General features: G+C 45.2%; 1 protein-coding gene across 1 annotated transcript in view; it reads right to left on the bottom strand.

The window, feature by feature from the left end:
- The window catches only part of MED13L (mediator complex subunit 13L), a 193,511-nt gene extending 178,712 nt beyond the window's left edge, over positions 1–14,799 (bottom strand). The window contains exon 1 of the mRNA XM_058036755.1: positions 14,638–14,799. Within this exon, the coding sequence (XP_057892738.1) occupies positions 14,638–14,709 (72 nt within the window). The 5' untranslated portion in view covers positions 14,710–14,799. The remainder of the gene's footprint in view (positions 1–14,637) is intronic.
- Between the last annotated feature and the right edge of the window lie 2,695 nt (positions 14,800–17,494).

The following is a 17,494-nucleotide window of genomic DNA, read 5'->3' as shown; positions in this document are numbered from 1 at the left end:
TTACAGAGTAATTCCCAAGACACAAAAAGATCTGTTTCTGATGTTTTCAAAAGCAGCTGTCAGGGTAGAAGAGTGTGTTCAAATTCCACACAGGCATCCAAAACCACCCAAAACATCCCCAAGAAAGAGGCATTAATGAAAACAGTGCATTGCCAATGTCTTTATTCAGATGCATGGCCTTAGAGCGATCACACAGAGTCCCTTGGAAAGGAACACAAACTCAGGTTTCAGTGACCATCATCACACCCTGCAGAGTGAAACAGCCTCAAAAGAGATGAGCTGAGAGTGTTCAACCCTCTGATCCCCCCTGCACACACAGACAAGCAGAGAGACACAGAAAGCAAATTAGCACTTTCTTTCACACCCTGCTGCCCTAAATACAGACACCTCCACATGTACCTGCCACAGCTCAGGCCTCCAGGACACCATCCACACTGTGAATTCCTAGGAGACAGAAAACCTAAGCTCTCATTCTTTTCCCCCTTCAGGCTTAAATCACAATAATAGGCAGGCTGGGAGGGTCTTTGCTGAGCTCATCGTGCTCCACTCAGATTGGTAGAGTTTAGGCTGCTAAAAATCACAATTCCCCAGTAACATTTCACAGTGCACAACTTGGTGCTGGCATGCTCCCAGCAACCCTGAAGATATAATTAGTGCTGGGTAGCCACTGTGACTGCTTTCCTCTTCTGCAGCCCTTGCAGATGGAACACAAACAAACCCATCTTCCACCTCCTCTTTTATTTCTCATCTCCACCAAATGCTTTTTGGCCTCAGTTTTATGGGAAATGGACAGGCCAACTCTAAATTAACTTCTCCAGATCACTTGAGTAATTCCACACATTTTAATACACAAAGCTCCCTTGGAGAGATTATACAATACTATAGACACAACAGAAGGAGAAAAGAGGGAGAGCATCAAAAGTTTGAGAAATTCTTGTATTTAGCCACTCTAAGCATAAAGCAGAGCTATTTTTTAACTACTTTGTGCTTCTCTACATCAAAAACAATGACTAAAACAATATAAATGTGCTATTTTCCCTGCTTCATATCATACAGAAAAGTAAGAAAAGCTAAGACAGAGTCAGGCTGCAGAGAGCAGAAAATCATCTGGTACTTTCAAACCAGGAAGGATACATTGGAAAGGAGGTAAGATCATTAATGAATAAAAGAACCAGATATCAATCACACAGGCCCTCAGCTCCACCCCTGCTTTCTAAAAGACTTTCAATATGGCAAATTTCAGGTCATTTTATTTTTCACACTTCTCCAATTTGAAACAAAACAAAAACCAAGCATAAAAATACTTCCCAGTTGCCTGCCTAAGAGTTGCCACTCAGACAAATTCAGGTCTTCCCAGTGCTTCAAACATAACTTTCTTTAATGGTCTCAAAAAACCAGTGCAAGCAATGTAAAAAGCAAACCACACCTCATCACTTCTACAAACACATTTCAGTTAAACAAAGGAATATAAAATGTCCTTCCAACCTAGGAGAAGATGTTAAGCTGCCCAGGGTACCTTAAAACATTGTATTTACCAGCCTCTGAAGTTAGGCTCAGTCTAAACAATTCCTCTAATCTAGAATTTTGTTTGCTTCTACATAGGAAAGTAGTTGCTAAGTATCTTTAGTCTACAATTTATGCTTCAAATTGGAACATAAAACATGTAAATGCCATATATATGTTTGCCAGTTTTATTAGTGTCTCATCTTGAGAGCTTCATTCAAGTAAGTAGCTATTCTGAAGCCACCAGAGACTCATACTAAGGACTACTCACATGAGTGAAAATCTGCATAAGAAAGCCCTTAGTTCATAGTCCAAGAATTTAAACTGTAGTTAAAGGTGTCATGGGAATTACACTACCATTTTAATTAAATGCTGTAAGATCTTGCAGACAGACTCAAGATTAGCACCATCTGTTTTGGTTACAGTGTCTCCTTTCACTGCATCATCCTCACACAGCAACGAAATATCATTGCACACTCCACTCCAGCCATTTAAATACCAGATAAAAGTTATGTCATGTTGATACACTTCACTAGGAAGGAAAGACAAAAGGATGAGGACAGGAGGACTGAAAACTACTCCGTAACAATGTAACAAAAATAACTCTGTGTTGCTTGTGGAAGAGGCAAACATCATCCCCTCTCACACTGAATTAAAGTGTTTAGTAACATCTGCCTAAGTCCCTGTCAAGTGAATTGAAGGAATAGAGGAGATTGCTTAACTAAAAAATTCGTTTTCTTCACAGCTTTACAGACTGTTTGTACACCCTGAGAGAGGCTCCTATTCCCACAGCACAACTGAGCAGTGCCAGCACCTGTCCACAGACATTCCCCATTTGTCTGCTGGGTCTGAAGATCTCTGGGCTTTGAAAACCCACAGCAGACTGACCAGCTCAGCCCTGCAGAGTCTCCTGAAATCAGATCGTTCCCTGAACTACATATTAACATTCTCCTCTTCATGCTTTCCATTTTAAAAAAGCAAGGAATGGTTTGTGTTCCCTTCCCTCAGGGCTTATCCCTTCTGCCCCTGTGGGAGGGAGGGATCACATGGCAGTGCAGAGGCCTTGCATGCACTGAATGAGCTTCAAAAGGACATTGCTGCGAGGCCAAGTATTGCCATAACTGCACTAAGTCCTCCAAACTTGCTCTGAAATCAAGAATAGACAAAAAATAGCACAACAAAAAATAGCTAATTCTGAAGTGGGTGTCCCATGGCAGAAAAAACACCCTGCCATGGTTTGTGCTTTGGAGCCCAGTGCTCAGCCTCAGCCCGCTTAGTATGCAACTGAGCAGCAGCAGAATGACATGTTTGACTTTAATCCTCTCCCTGCATAAGCACACAGTCAAGTGGCTGGAAAAAAAGGGATAAAGGGCAGCCACTAACAAGCTTTTAAAAATGAAGGATGAAAAAATTACCTTTTTTTTTTGTTGTTATTCCTTGGCTCTTAAAACCAACATGAAAGTGAGCATGCCAGTGCATGCAGCACATGTGCCTGGAACAGCTTTCTGCTGGATAAATCCCTGCAATCCATGATGCCTCCTTCCCTCATGCCCCCTGGAACAGATTATCTAAATGCTCCTACTCCAGAGCTGTTTGTGACAAGCAACAGTGTCAGGGCATTTGTGTGTCATCTTTTACCTTTGCAAGTCTCAGAGAAGGATTTAGCTGTAACCAAAATCCTATTATCAGATATCCCCTGGTGGACTTCTGTACCTGGGGACATCTGAGATCCCGTATCACAGTATCCAAGACCAGCAAACCAAGGCATTTCTAAAATAATAGGTTTCACATTATTAAAAGGCACAAACTAACAGCATGAGCTCTTATGCCTAAAAAGTAAACAGGACTGACAGAAATTAGGTATTTTTTCCTCTTTCTCCCCAGTGTGAGGGTGACTTTGCCCATGTAGGAGAGGAGGCAGCCAAAAAGATTAATTGCTTCTTTCAAAGAAACAAAAATCAGACTCATCTCAAAAAGAATTTGAGGTGGCAACCAAGTACCATCTTTCCCAGTGGAAAATATAAAAGGACTCCAATACTAATGCTCAAATTTCAGCAGCTCTGGCAGATGCGGGAGTTACCAACAAAGGCTTTTTGAGTGGCAAGCATAAAAGAAAGAGCAATCTGGTAAAAGCACCCAAATTACTGATATGGATCCAAACCCTCACAGAAATTCAAGGTTAAATACTAAAGTAGATGACTACAATCAAGCACAGCAGAAGGAAAATGAGCACACACCGACACACTGAAAGAGAAAGTATCTTCTTCCAGTCCACTGCAAAAACAGGTTGGCAAAACAAAACCAAATGTGAGAAATTCTTATAAAAGAAACAGAAGGTGACACAGAAATTGAGGCCATTACAATTCATCTTCAGCTCTGCACATTCATCACAAACTGCAGCTCTTGTTTCACAACATCAAAACCAGAAGAATTACAGGAATGGTCAAAAAATATATATTCCATATAGTTAAAAAATCATCCATGGATTAAGTCTGGTTGGTTTACAAGAGGGAAACTGAGGTTCTCTAGAGAACTGCTGCTGTTTTTCTTCCAGATAATAAATTAAATTAGCAGAACACAGACTCAAACCAAAATGAGGTGGCTGAAATTTTTGTATCAGGATAAAAACTTGTATACTAGTTTAGAATTTGTCTACAAAACATCTACCTGGTTCAAGAAACCTCTCAACCAAATACACAGAGAGCCTGGGAGATAATTCAAGGGAAGTGCAACTACATCCACTTCAGCACATCCAGCAGGCCAAACAAACACTAGCCACCACTGAGACAGGACACTATTGAAATTGTGATTCCACAACACTGTTCTGTGCCCCTTCATTTAGCCAGGTACCAAGAGGCACCTTGAAAATCTCATCAGCACACAGAGCACTCAATGGTCACCCTCAGAGCTGCCACCCTCAGCCAGGACCCAATGTCCACCTAAAAAGCACTTACAGTCATTCAGGACTAACTGCAAAAACTCTTTAAGAATTATTTAAAAACAAAGAATTAAAGAGGAATTTTTTGATTAAAGACCTTTGAGTTACATCAACATATTTCACCTTCAGTGAAGGCTTTGGTTAGCAAATCTGCAGCCCTTAACCAATCCAGCAGATTCAGAACGTGGTCCCACCCTGGTGCCTGGCTTGGCAGCTTCCCCCACTGTAACCCAGTCCAGCAGAGATGGGAAAGGATAATGTGATAGGCATGGCTGGAAGCCAAAGGGCTGAGACTCAGCCATCACTTGAAAAGATACTTTCAAGCCTAAAATATTCAAGACATGAACATAAGGAAACAAAGATGGCAGCAGCACTGTCCCAGGTCAGCATGGCACTGAGACTCACACAGGCACTTCCACACCCGTGTCCTGCTGGCTCTTGCACCAACACAGCCACACAACAGGGAAGCTGCTGTGCCAGAATCCCATCGCCAGGAGTGAGACAGGGAAACAGGAAAGCCAATCTGCACAACAAAACTGAACAGGCAGAAATTTGGGGCTCAGAGGATGCACAGACCTCACCCATGTCCAAACACCTACCCATGGCAGCCAAAAGTAACAAGGCATGACTGGGTTTGCTTTGGTTTAGGTGTTATTACTGGGAAAAGGGGAAGAAGAGGACTTGATCTTAGAGCTCTTTCCCAACCTTAGTAATTCTACATGGAATGAAGTTTACCCAGGGCAGAGCTGAACATTTACCCCTGCAGGCTGTATGGAAGCACACAATGCCTGGAAGCAAAATGCCATCTCCAAGACAAAAGACAGAAGCAATTGAAGAAATTCTTTTCATATTACCAAACCCTGGGTTAAGGTAGTGACCCACCCCACAGCTCAAGTCACAGACACTATTATACAGAAAGGCATCTCTGAGTTCTCCATCACTTCAGACAGTTTCTTCACAAAAGGGAATCAATCATATTTTAACTTCTGAGTAGATGGTTGAGAACAGATAATAAAATGGAAACTACCACACAAACTTCAACAGCAAACAAAAAAAGCAAATAACGATGCAACTTGCCAGCAGCCAGAGTATTCCTCCCTTGTTTTCACACAGGGTGAATGATGAGGTTTTACTTCTTTCTTCACAAAGAATCAGAACTGACTACCGATTTTCCAAATTTTAAAAAGTCCCCTCTTGGAGAAAGCTGGACTACAGAAAAGCAGTCCAACATGTGAAAAAAAATTACAAATCAAATCTGCAAGAAAACAAAAGAATCCTCTCTATTCTTCCCAAATTTAACTTTCTTTTCTAGATTTTTTTAACTGAAAGAGGAAGGAAATGTCAAACATCAGAGTCATACAATGGACTATCAGCTGTTTCCCAAACCAAGTAATTTGACATATGGGCAGAAAAAAGCAGGGGGGAGGGTGGGCTGGAGGAAGTAACAACCCGAGCAGAGTAAACTTTGGCACAGTGAGGTAAAGACTGTGGTTCCCTTTCTTCCATTACACAAAAAGCTGCACCGAGGCCTCAGAACATTCCTGTGCCCCACATCTGAGCAGCACAGCAGCTCCCACGGGTTTACAGCTGTGTCCATCCCTGCCCTGCCCAGCAAAGCTCAGTTTTAACCCACGTCCATCCCTGCATGCCCAGCAAAGCTCAGTTATAACCCATGTTCATCCCTGCCCAGCAAAGCTCAGTTTTAACCCACGTCCATCCCATCCCTGCCCAGCAAAGCTCAGTTTTAACCCACGTCCATCCCATCCCTGCCCAGCAAAGCTCAGTTTTAACCACGTCCATCCCTGCCCAGCAAAGCTCAGTTTTAACCCATGTCCATCCCTGCCCCGCACACCTCTCTCCCTTCCCAAAGGAGCCCAACCCAGGCTCCTGCTCTGGGACAGAGGGCCAGGAACAGCACAGGCATCCCAGCCCCCAGCCCTGGTGCTTCACCCCTGTTCCTCATCACTAATGCCCAGCTTGTCAGGAGCCGCCAAAATCCCTCAGCCCTTCAAAACCCACACCTGGAGAATCCTGGTGTATGAATCTCCTGTAATATGGAAAGTAGTAAATAAAGCCACTGCATGACTGGTCATGTAGATTCACTTTGCCAGCTCTCTCACTGTCATTCCTGCAAAGACAAGAATCCAGCACCTCCTGCCAGAAGGGAATTATGGAAATTCACAGAGAGCTCCAGTCAAAATTTTATTAAAATACACAGGGAAAATTAAATAACTAGAAACACTGGGCTAAAACTGAAAGCAGCTTTTTCAGAATAAAGTAATTCAACCAATTCACCTTTTCTCTCAGCAAAGAAAATACTTTTTTTATAAAAATACTTGACATGGCCACTACAAAACATTCCCGGAATTAATTTTGTGTCTTATCAGAGCCGCCTACAAATCCAGTAACATTGTAGACATACATGAAGTGAGACTCATAAAAGTCCAACACTGAGAGACTGCAGATATGTTAAACTAGGTTTGAAAACTTCTTAGTAAATCAGAGACTCCTATAAGTAAAAAGTCAGAAGTCTATAATGTAAAAAACCAACACATTTTGACACTTACCTCTCATAGCTGTCAGCTATGAATGCATTGTTATCAAAAACTGGAAGTCTGCCAATGCCTGATCAATAGGTAAAGAAGAGTTTTCCTTTATATTTTGCTTTCAATCCTCTGTTCTCACAAAATATTGTATTTTATGGGCAAATATGGAGTCATAAGAACAGGCAACCACAAGGCCGTGACCACAGCATAGCTCTTTTAAAGCTAAAAGATGAATGAAATAAAGTTTTACTGAACAAGCTTTAAATTTCCTTCTCTAAGACACGGATTGTGGTTACAAAGCCACTTTGATCTCCATTCAATCCACGCCACTGCCAAAACGTGGTGGGGAGAGAGGAATGAGGGGAACAGAGCTGCCTTGGGAGAGAGAAGGGGGAAAAGATTTTCACTAGGTCAGCTCCACACTCCAGGCTTAAATATGAATTTATGGACCTTTTTGGAGCCACCAGGGCATGGAAGAAGAGTGAAGTGGGAGGAACAAAAATGTAAGGGAGGGGGTAACCCAAATTTTTTCCTCTGTAATTATAATTTTCAAACAAGAATACACTAAGCTGCAACACTGATTAAAGAAAGCTGAGGTAACTGACTCACAAGAAGTGATACAGAAATACATGGTGTCATATCTAATTACTTTTGTAATAGAAGCCTGGCCATTTTTCTCTATTTTCATAAGCTGATTAAATACATTCCTTAATATAGGGACAAGGTCATTGTGTATGTTTGAGCTCATCTGTGTTAGTCACATAAATGTAAATATTGCCTCAGGGCACCTTATACAACAGCACCACACAATAAAATTCCCCATCTCAAAGAAACAAAAGCGAGGATGCCACTAAAAGCTCCAGCCACATGTCCACATGCACTACTGCAATTCTGCTCATGGATTAAGCCACACATGACTCAATGAGAAATAATGTATTTTTACAGATTAAGGTAGAAAGTGAGAGCCAGAATTCATCCAAATCAATGAATATTCAGAGCACAAGCCAAAGGAAAGACTGCTTAAATGTTTTACAACACTTGCGAGTAAGGCAGCTCCTTACTACAGGAGGAAATGCTGAGAACCCTTCCAATGTGAAAGCTAAACTTCTTCCCTGGTATCAGAGCAGGTTCTGCTCAGCCCTCACTATCATTTCACAGTGCTGGCATCCCACTATTGCACAGCTCTGTGACGAGCTGGGCCACAGCAGGAAACAACACAGGCTGTCATTGCCAGTGTCCCTGTCCCCTTATCCTGCCCCATGTGCTCACTCCACTGCTGTGTGCACAGGGAGCCCAACACCAGCTTTTAGCCAGATTTTGAGGGCTGCAGAACAGAGTATTTTTATTAGCTGGTTTCTCTTTTAAATGATCAGTTGATGTCAGGGAACTCAAGGAAAGAGGATCTATTTTTAAAGCAATACTTTGAGCTCAAAATGAAAGCAGTGGAACAGCCTGGTCTGAGGAACAAAGATGCCCCCATGTAAACACACACTCCTTATAAGCAAATCTTCTGGATTTGGGTTGGGATCTTCTGTTGGAAACACTTGTGCACTTTTAAAACTGGCAAGTTAATACTAAAACAAGCATGTTTTCAGTCAGAGCAGTATTTTTGCTTATTATTTGTGTTACTATGGCACCAACAAGATGCAAATGCCACCGTGACAGACTCTACACAACGAAGTACACGACTCACCCACAGAACAGTAAATGAACACGCACAGACTCCAAAGTTTTGTATAAACTACACTTGTCAGCCTTAACAACAGTGGGAACAGCCCAACCACCTACCCAGTGTTACTGGGTTGTCCAGAGGATCCCACATAAGCTCAGGAAAAGGGGTTTTGTTGGTCTGTGGACATCAACTGCCACCTTCCACAGCTACCACAGAACAACTAGAAAAAACCAAAGGACATAAATCTATAATGAGGGGATCCTGGCATACACTGGGGCCAGCACTGAAGGAAAAATAAAAGCCAGAGGGAGCAGGTGTAACATCAGGGAGACAATGAAGGAATGCAGCAAGGTGCCAACCATTCCAGCCACGGGATGCAAGACAAAATTTCTAAGTGGATCCCTGCTCCGATCAGAGCAAAACCCAAACCCTGATAAAAGTGTGCTGCCACAACTATGATGCAAAAAAAGTGGACTGGGGCAGGTGGGGAGGTGGGAGTAATTCCATAGAGAGATCAAGGAAAGGGGAGACAACAGGTGCATTCTCACTCAGTGAACAGGAAGCTTCAAACCAGCCCAGGTGTTCACCCCACCACAAAGTGCAACAGCCCCCTAACACTGCTGGGCTTTGGTATTTAAAAGCAATGCATCTGCATACACACATATCCTTTCATGCAATGCTTCTGGGAACTAGAGAGATGAAAAAATTAAAACAAAATCCATAAAGATTCCTTCTTCATCTAATGACCAAAGTTACTCAAGTTAACACGCTCAGCAAATATATCTCATATGCACCACACTTATTTTTTTCCACCAAAGATCAAAACTTTCAGTTTCTTTAGATTTTCTTCAAAAGAACTACATTGTCCAGAAGGAAAATAATAGAAGAAAGGATTTAAAAGTTCTATCTGTAGATCTTTCTTTATTCTTTCATATGATGAAGCGCTCTCAGAAGAAGGCAAAAAAATCCAAGATCAAGATCAAATGAGTCGGGGGGGGGGGGGTGTTTGAGAACTGGGGTTATGATGTCAATTCTGTATTAAAAATGTAGAAAAATAGAAAAATCTATTTCCAGATAGTGTTACACCAAATTAAAATTCTTGTTCCTAAGGTGCAGTTACCTAGGATATTTTTTGATGCTTCACCCTGATATTTGGGTATTAATTTTTTTGTGCTGATGTTCCCAACAGCAGTCACACAACTGGACTCACAGTGCCACCAGAATCAGGACAGAATCTCTGGGGAAGGATTTCCAGCCCCAGGACATGTGCACATTCACAAGATACTCAGGATTTCAAGGAAACCTCACTCAAATATTTCTTCGTGATTAGCTTGGGCACACTTATTCTGAGCTGCAAATGTCACTCCTGCACCCCCCCCCCCCCCCATTTTTTGGGAATATTCCCAAAAGGTTGGTTATCCAACAGATCCCTCAATTCCCCTCCTGGAGCAGGGCACACTGGCTGAACATCTCTGTCCCAGTCTCTTTGCAAATCTGGGTCTGTTCACTTCAAACCCTCTCCCTGGCATGTCCCATTAAACTGTCAAATACTCTGACAGGACATAATAAAAACCTACCACTGAAGTGATTTAAAACCTGAAATAATCTTTTATTAGCAAGAAGTGAACAAGCTTTCTAATGTCATCCCTCTACTTCTGTCTTGTTACCTAATAAAACTCAGGACAAAGATAACTAGAGAATCAAATACTTTTGCACAACTTGAGAGGTTAATTCCATTTCTTAATTATTTATGCATGTAAATTCACACCTACATAAAATTCCAAACAAGCAAGATAGACACTGTGCAGTGCTGAACATTCAGCATGCCAAAATCCCAGCCCACTGCTCGGAGCACCGCATTTATGAAAACACAACAAGCAAGGACTACTGGTTAATTCACTACTACTGAAGGCATTGAGCAATCAACATTTACTATGAAGTCCTTTACTGACAATTATGCAACACCAAGGAATAGCTCACAGCAGCCTCTGCAACCTTCACTTTCTGATGCCATGAAGAACCTTTAGGAGAATAAGCCAAATGCCACCTCTGATTGCTTTAATTCCTTTCATTTTATACTGGAAACATCAACAAAACTCACTGATCAAAGGGGACAACTTCTGCTCCTGGATGTGAACTGCAAAAAGCAACAGTAGTGACAGCCTTCACTGCTTTTAACTTTGCCTTTTAAACAAGAACAAACACAATTCCCACTGCCTGGACCCTTCTGGCAGTGGGCTTCTGTAGGAATGCACTTCTACAAGAACATGGGACATCTTCCATAGCAGCTTCTCTAACCTGGTCTCTCTTCCCCAGAACACAACCGTGTCTTTTCCAGCGTGAAGATTCCTACAGTACCAAACCTTTCTACCCCATGAAAGCTCCTCCCAATTTCAGGTCATTCCTGACACCCTTGGCCGTACTCTCCAGCTCCAGTATATCCAACATTATGCAACTTCACCCCAGTTTCCCAAGACTGAGTTGTGTCTTTGGATCCACCATGGCACCAAAGCCTAGATAGTTGAAGAAACATCTTCATGAAAGCCCTCACTGTCATATGAGTAACCCTTACTCACAGGAAAAGTCAAATTAATTTCAGTAAGACTACTTTTATGATTAAGGATTATTCACAGGAAGACTGCTGCCAGCTGAGGCTGAAGTTTTAATACAAAGCATATTACCTCAGAACATTTTGTCTCTAAATAGTTATTAGACAGCTCTTAATTAGTATTTAAATAAACTGGCCCATACAATGGCTTATTAAATACTGTTTATCAAAACAGACATTCTTTTCAGAAGCAGCAGCAGACATTTTGACTACAGCAAAAACAGAGTGAGGATAAATATCATTTGTCCTACTGCTGTGCTAGGAACAGCAATTTCAGACAGAAAGTGTATTTTTAATGAGCAAGGCTTTATACTGAGCAGATTAAACAAGTTATTATTTGAGGAGTACTCTGATAACAAAGATGCAAACCGACCCTTCCATCACCTTACTGGGAAAGGCTCCACGCTCAGAGCAGGATGGGGATGTGTGTGCAGGCTGGCTGGGGGCTCTGCCTCCCACATTAACCCGTTCCACAGCACACCAGCATGAACCCATCTTCCAGGGCGGCGCTGGGTCCCCACACACACTCGCTGCTGCCAAGTGCTGCAATCCAGAGGGACATTCCATGGAATGCCAGCCCAGCACCACCCCCAGCACCTGCACAGCCAAAGGTAACTTTGAAACCTTCACTTCAGACCCTCAGGTGACACATTCTGAGCCCACACCACTGAGGGCCTCCACAGTGTCGGGACATCACTGATAAAAGAGAATCAGTTACTAAAAGCTTTAAGAAGACACTTCCCATCAAAAGATTCAGAAGCAGCAAAGGTTCCTAACCTCTCTAGCATGTCTACAGCTGACAGAAAATAGAAATCATGAATTGTTAAATCAACCCAAATCCACCACAGCAACCAGACAGAGCTGACACAGAGCTCTGGCTTCTCCAGGGCAGGGAGACAGCATTCCTGCTTCCACAAAACAAATGTCTGTGGCAAGGAATATTATTTAACCATGAACAAACAGTATCATGATAGACTATAATTATTTCAGAACTGTAATTCTCCAGTCACTAACATTTATTTGTGATTCACTCACAAAACAAAGCCTGCAGTTGAAAAACCCCCAACTTCTAATAGCAGAATCAATCTTCAAAATATTTGTAATCTACTGCACTGTTAAAGAATGAATGGATTCCCATCAGCTAGTGGTTTAGATTTTGTTCTGTTACACTGAAAAAGTAAATGATTAATAAAAGTTTCCCTAACTACTAATCCAGATACTGTAGCTTAAACACTTCATAGATTTTGAAATGAATATGACAATCTGAGGTTAAAGGGTCAGTGGTGCTGGCCACATATTTTCAGTCAGTGTTTCCATTTTCAATACCTTTCTCTGCTACATAAATCCTAAAAAAACCTAACACAATATAAAATAAATCTTCTGACAGTTTTCACATCGGCTGTATTTTAAAAATACTACTACTTGATCCTCTTTTTTATTTTTGTGGAGCCAGAATACAATAAAAACAGAGTTTCATACACAGCACCACATTAAGGCACAGATACCTCCCACAAAATTACAAGGGAGATTAAAGGGTTGCACATTAAACTCATTATTATTAAAGCCACTTGCAAAAGAATTTCGTTTAACTTATTTCAGTGATATTACACACCCATTTAAAATTGAACATTTCCCTAGCCTAGTCAGGTGGGAGAAAAAAAGCAACCAAACCACAATAACTATGAAATAGCTTCACTTTATAATTTATGCTAATTGCATGCCAACAATTATTTTTACCAGTGACAGATTTGCAGATTGCAACTGCAGGAGAAGTTCCGCCTCTCCAAACACACACTCCAGTCTGCATTAATGAACGGGGACTTCACAACTCTGTGAGGAGCAAACCCTCCACTGCCTCCCTTCTACAATCAGATACGATTGTTCCCTTCATGCTTCCCGATTTATTTTCCTCCCCGGCTAAGAGCAGCCGTAGTCAAAATCACCATAACAATCCCCCAAATCACCCTTCCTGCATCTCGATACACAGAGCACTGCTACATATTTATAAATATTACTACATGCCTTCAAACAGAAGCACCGATACAAACTTACATAACGTAACGATTCGATAAAAAGCCAAAGTTAGAAATGTATCATTCTCACAGAACAAGCTCTTGGGGCAGTTTCTAGCAGTGGAAGACTACAGGTCTTGTTCCAGATTCTTAAAAGGTACGAGCAAAATACACACCAAATCAAAAAACAAAAAAAACAAACCAACAAAAACCCTGAGACAAAATAACAAATACACTACAATAACGTTAAAAAGCATAAAACAAAAAGCTTGATCATTTGCATTTCTAAGCAATTTCCTTTTTTTCCCCTCTCCTTATTTTCATAAGGGAGCTAAAACCAATCTCTTCCGTTCTATCAGAAGAAGAACATATGCACCCACCTCCAATTCTGGCAGAGCTCTGCTGCGGGGAGGGGGCACCCACCACAATCCTTTCGCACATGCTACCCCCAAAGTTGCATCACAAGGTTTTAACTCCACCACACCACGCACTGAACAAGTCCCTCCTCCCCTCCGACATTATCCCTGTAGCACGGGAAGGCTCCCGACGATCCAGCAGCCCTCTCGCTCACTCAGCTGTTGCCGAGCCAGAAGGGATAATGTTCCTGTGCGTGCCAGGTAAAATAAAGCAAAGTATTTCCAAATGACTTTGCCGTTACACACAAATTGTTGGCGTATTTTAAATTTAAATTGCCGGTCTATAGCCAGCCAAAGCTGATATCATGATTTCTGCAACACTAAATCACGCCATCCACGTCGGAAGTTCCCAGTAAGCTGGGCAGACGGCATCTATGCAAACAATCCGGCACACTACTGTCAGACGATGCTGTTGTTCAGAAGAAAAAATTAAAAGCTTTGGGGTTTTTTTTAACCTCTTGCCCCCGAGCACGATGTGTGCAAAGAGGAGAGCAGGCTGTAACAGCAGCTGACACGCCGTCACAGGAGCCCAGAGCTAAGTCCGACAGTCGATCACACTACATGAGCGTTCGTTGCTGCTGAAATGGCGTTTGTCATTGTGAGAGGAGAGAAAACCCCCCGGTTCGGTGGCACAAAGCGCACAGGGCACGGAGTGCCAAGGGAGGCGGGGAGAGGAGCCTGTTTACCCAGGGAAGATGGTCGTGCAGGGGACACAGAGCCGTCCCCTCCCCGCTCTCCAGCTGCGAGCGCGATACACAGACCCGCAGCAAACCACGCTAAGGAGCAAAATAAACACGGGGACCGGGCCGGGGGAGGGGCCAGCGCAGGAGCAGCCCCGGGCCCTGCCTATAAACCCCCGGCAGCTGCTCCCGACCGGCAAACCCGGCGCGGAGCCACCCGCGGGCGCCCACCCGCCCACCGCCCGCCCGCTCACTCACTCACCAACGAGAAGAGGTTGGAGTGACAGTCCTCCAGGCTGGCCCCGTTCGCCACCCAGTTCGCTGCCGCAGTCATGATCCTCGGCGAGCCGGGCCGCCACGGCGGGGCATGTCTGGGGGGACGGCCGGGGGGCGAGGGGCAAGGCGGGCGACCCCCGGGGCGACCCCCGTCACTGCCCGGGGCGGGCGCCGCGCTCCGGCCCCTCGGCCCCGCGGGGCCCCGCGGCCGGGAGGGGACGCGCCGAGGCCGGGGCGGGCGCGCTGCTCCTCGCTACCCGCCCCCGCGCCGATAATCCTCGAGCCGGGAGGCCCTTCTCCGGTGCAAGCGGGGGGGACGCGTCCCCCGCTCCTCCAGGCCGGGAGAAGAAGAGGAGGAAGGGGGGGCCCGGGGCCGCCCTTCCGCGTCCAGGTGCGGCCCCCCCCGGTCGGGGGTCGCGCGGAGGGCGGCGGGTCCGTGCGGGACGCGGGGCGGGCGAGACGAGGGGGGGTCCCGGTCCCGGCCCCGTGCGGAGGCGTCGGCGGGCGGGGGGCGCTGTGTCCCCTCCCCGCCCCGCCCGGCCGCCCCTCGCTGCTGCCGCCGCTGGCTGTGCGTGGACGGTGTTTTCCTCCTCCTCCCGCTCCTGCTGCCGGCGCCGCCGCCTCGTCGGCGCTGCCCGCGGGGTGACGGCGGTGCGGGCGCGGCCCGGCCCGGGCAGGGAGCGCTGTCCGCCCGCGCTGTGCCGGCCGTGCCCGCAGCGGCCGCAGCTCCGCGCCCGCTCTGCCTCCTGCGCTCTGACAGCAATGGCGCCCGGGCCCGCACCGCGCCGCCCCATTGGTCGCCGCCGCACCACGTGATACGGGCCCGGGGGCGGGGCCCCGGCGCCGGGGCGCCTCCCGCCGCCGCTGCGCTGCGCCCGCCGCCCGCCGGGGGCGCTCGGGAGCGGCGGGGCCGGGGGCTCCCGGGTCGGGTCCCGACCCTCGGCCCGGGATCGCTGCCAGCGCCCGGAACGGCCCGGGCCGGGCAGGAGGCGGGACAGCAGCGCCAGGTTCTCCCCCAGGAGGATGCTCGGGCACTGAACGGGCTCCCCGGGGACCACTCGAAAGTCGCAAAGTGCCACAGGACATAAGAAAACCAATGTCTTACTGGAAAAGGTGAAACAGTTTCACATTGTGATGTTACAAGTTTACCAAAGGAGCTTCTTTTTTTTTTTTTTTTTTCTTTTCCCAAATACCTAAAGAACCGGATAAGGAAAGTTACTATTTACTGTCTCTGAACCAGACAGAATTCTCTTATTACCCATCAAGAAAAAGCAAAAAGAGCAAACGGGCTACACAGACACTTGGGCAAGGTTTTCTTCGGGCACTGCCCAGGGTCCCCAGGCTGCCAGAGCTCCCGGCGCACTCGGAGAACGCTCAGGAATACGCAGGGGGGATTTTTGGGGTGGCCCTGGCAGGGCCAGGAGCTGCCCTGGGTGCTCCTGGTGGGTCCCTTCCATCTCGGGATGTTCTGTGGCACGGGGACCGTGTCCCGCCCGCCGAAGGGAAGTCACTCAGGGTGCCCGTCACGGGGGAATCCTGATCCCGGCCATTCCGCGGTTCACCGGAGGGTTTCCCCAGCACCCGAGAGTGCTCAAAGTAATTTTTAAAAGGCCTCAAAACTCATCCGTGGTCACTGCGGTATCAAGGCACGCCGAGCTCCCCTTCACAGCCAAGTTTAACCCCACATTCTGCACAGTCCTGGAGCCAGCCCGTGCTCACCTGAAACAGCTTCCAAGACATTGGGTGGCTATAGCTTTTTATAAAGGGAGTTCGGGAACACCTGAGTTAGATAAACAAATAAAATTCATTCCCAAAATAATTATGGTCTGGAGAAGAGCCACAGATTATTCTGAGTTGCCAGGGGCCCACAAGGATTGTGGAGTCCAACTCTTAAGTCAGCACCTTGCAAGAAAAAGATACTCGGTTTAAAAGAGATAATTCATCACAAATAACGTTTTTACTGTTTGTAATGACCCGTCGATTTGAACCAGTGGGAGCAGATTTAGGCTCACCTGCCTGAGTTTCTCCTGACTGGAGAATTCCACAGGTGGTAGAAAGCAAATATTGTGTTTAACAGGTGAAGATATGGAGCATTTCAGATCAAGCTTTAATACAGAAATGCAGCACATTTTCAATGATGTGACTCAGTGGAAAAAGTTCTCACTCTGTGCTCAATGGCAGCTTTCCTTATCATGATTTTAATCTCATTTAAGTGTCTTTTTTGCAATTTACTTTTCTTGGCAATAAATTAAGATTAGCATCTCTTGCAATGGCTGACTGGAGTTTGTTTGGATTTACCTCATGGTAACAAATCTCTCCCACAAACAGGCATCACATTTACCTGAATTACGTGCACAGACTAAGACACAGAATTTAAGCCAAAAGAAAAGTTCCACCCAGCTCAGAGTTCTTACTGTGCGTGTGTTTCCTCTGACAAATCCATCATCCATCCAATCCCTTCCTTGCCACACAGAGCAGGAATTCTGTCTTGCAAAGACTGGGCCTGTACTGTGAGGAAAAAAATGTTTTCAAATACAAATTATTAATGTTCAGTTACAATTGTAATTTATCCAGTCCAAGTGTCAGAGCCTTGAAACTGCTTGTTACATCCTGGCACTCGCAATCAGGGAAGTACTTTGGCCCATGTTACTCCCCTTCCTTTTGGCACAAGTCTTATAAACAGAGAACACAATCTGACACTTGTAAATATGTCAAGCAATGTGTATTAACCAACCCCAAACCACATCCTTCCGCATTAAAATAGTACAGCTTTTGTAACTCCGCTGCAGCACCACGCACCCATCCTATCACTACAGGAGGCCCAGGGACAACAAAGTATTTGA

The sequence above is a fragment of the Melospiza georgiana genome, chromosome 18 (genome assembly GCF_028018845.1).
Source record: "Melospiza georgiana isolate bMelGeo1 chromosome 18, bMelGeo1.pri, whole genome shotgun sequence".
NCBI lineage: Eukaryota > Metazoa > Chordata > Aves > Passeriformes > Passerellidae > Melospiza > Melospiza georgiana.
This window is presented reverse-complemented; position numbering and strand designations above follow the sequence as displayed.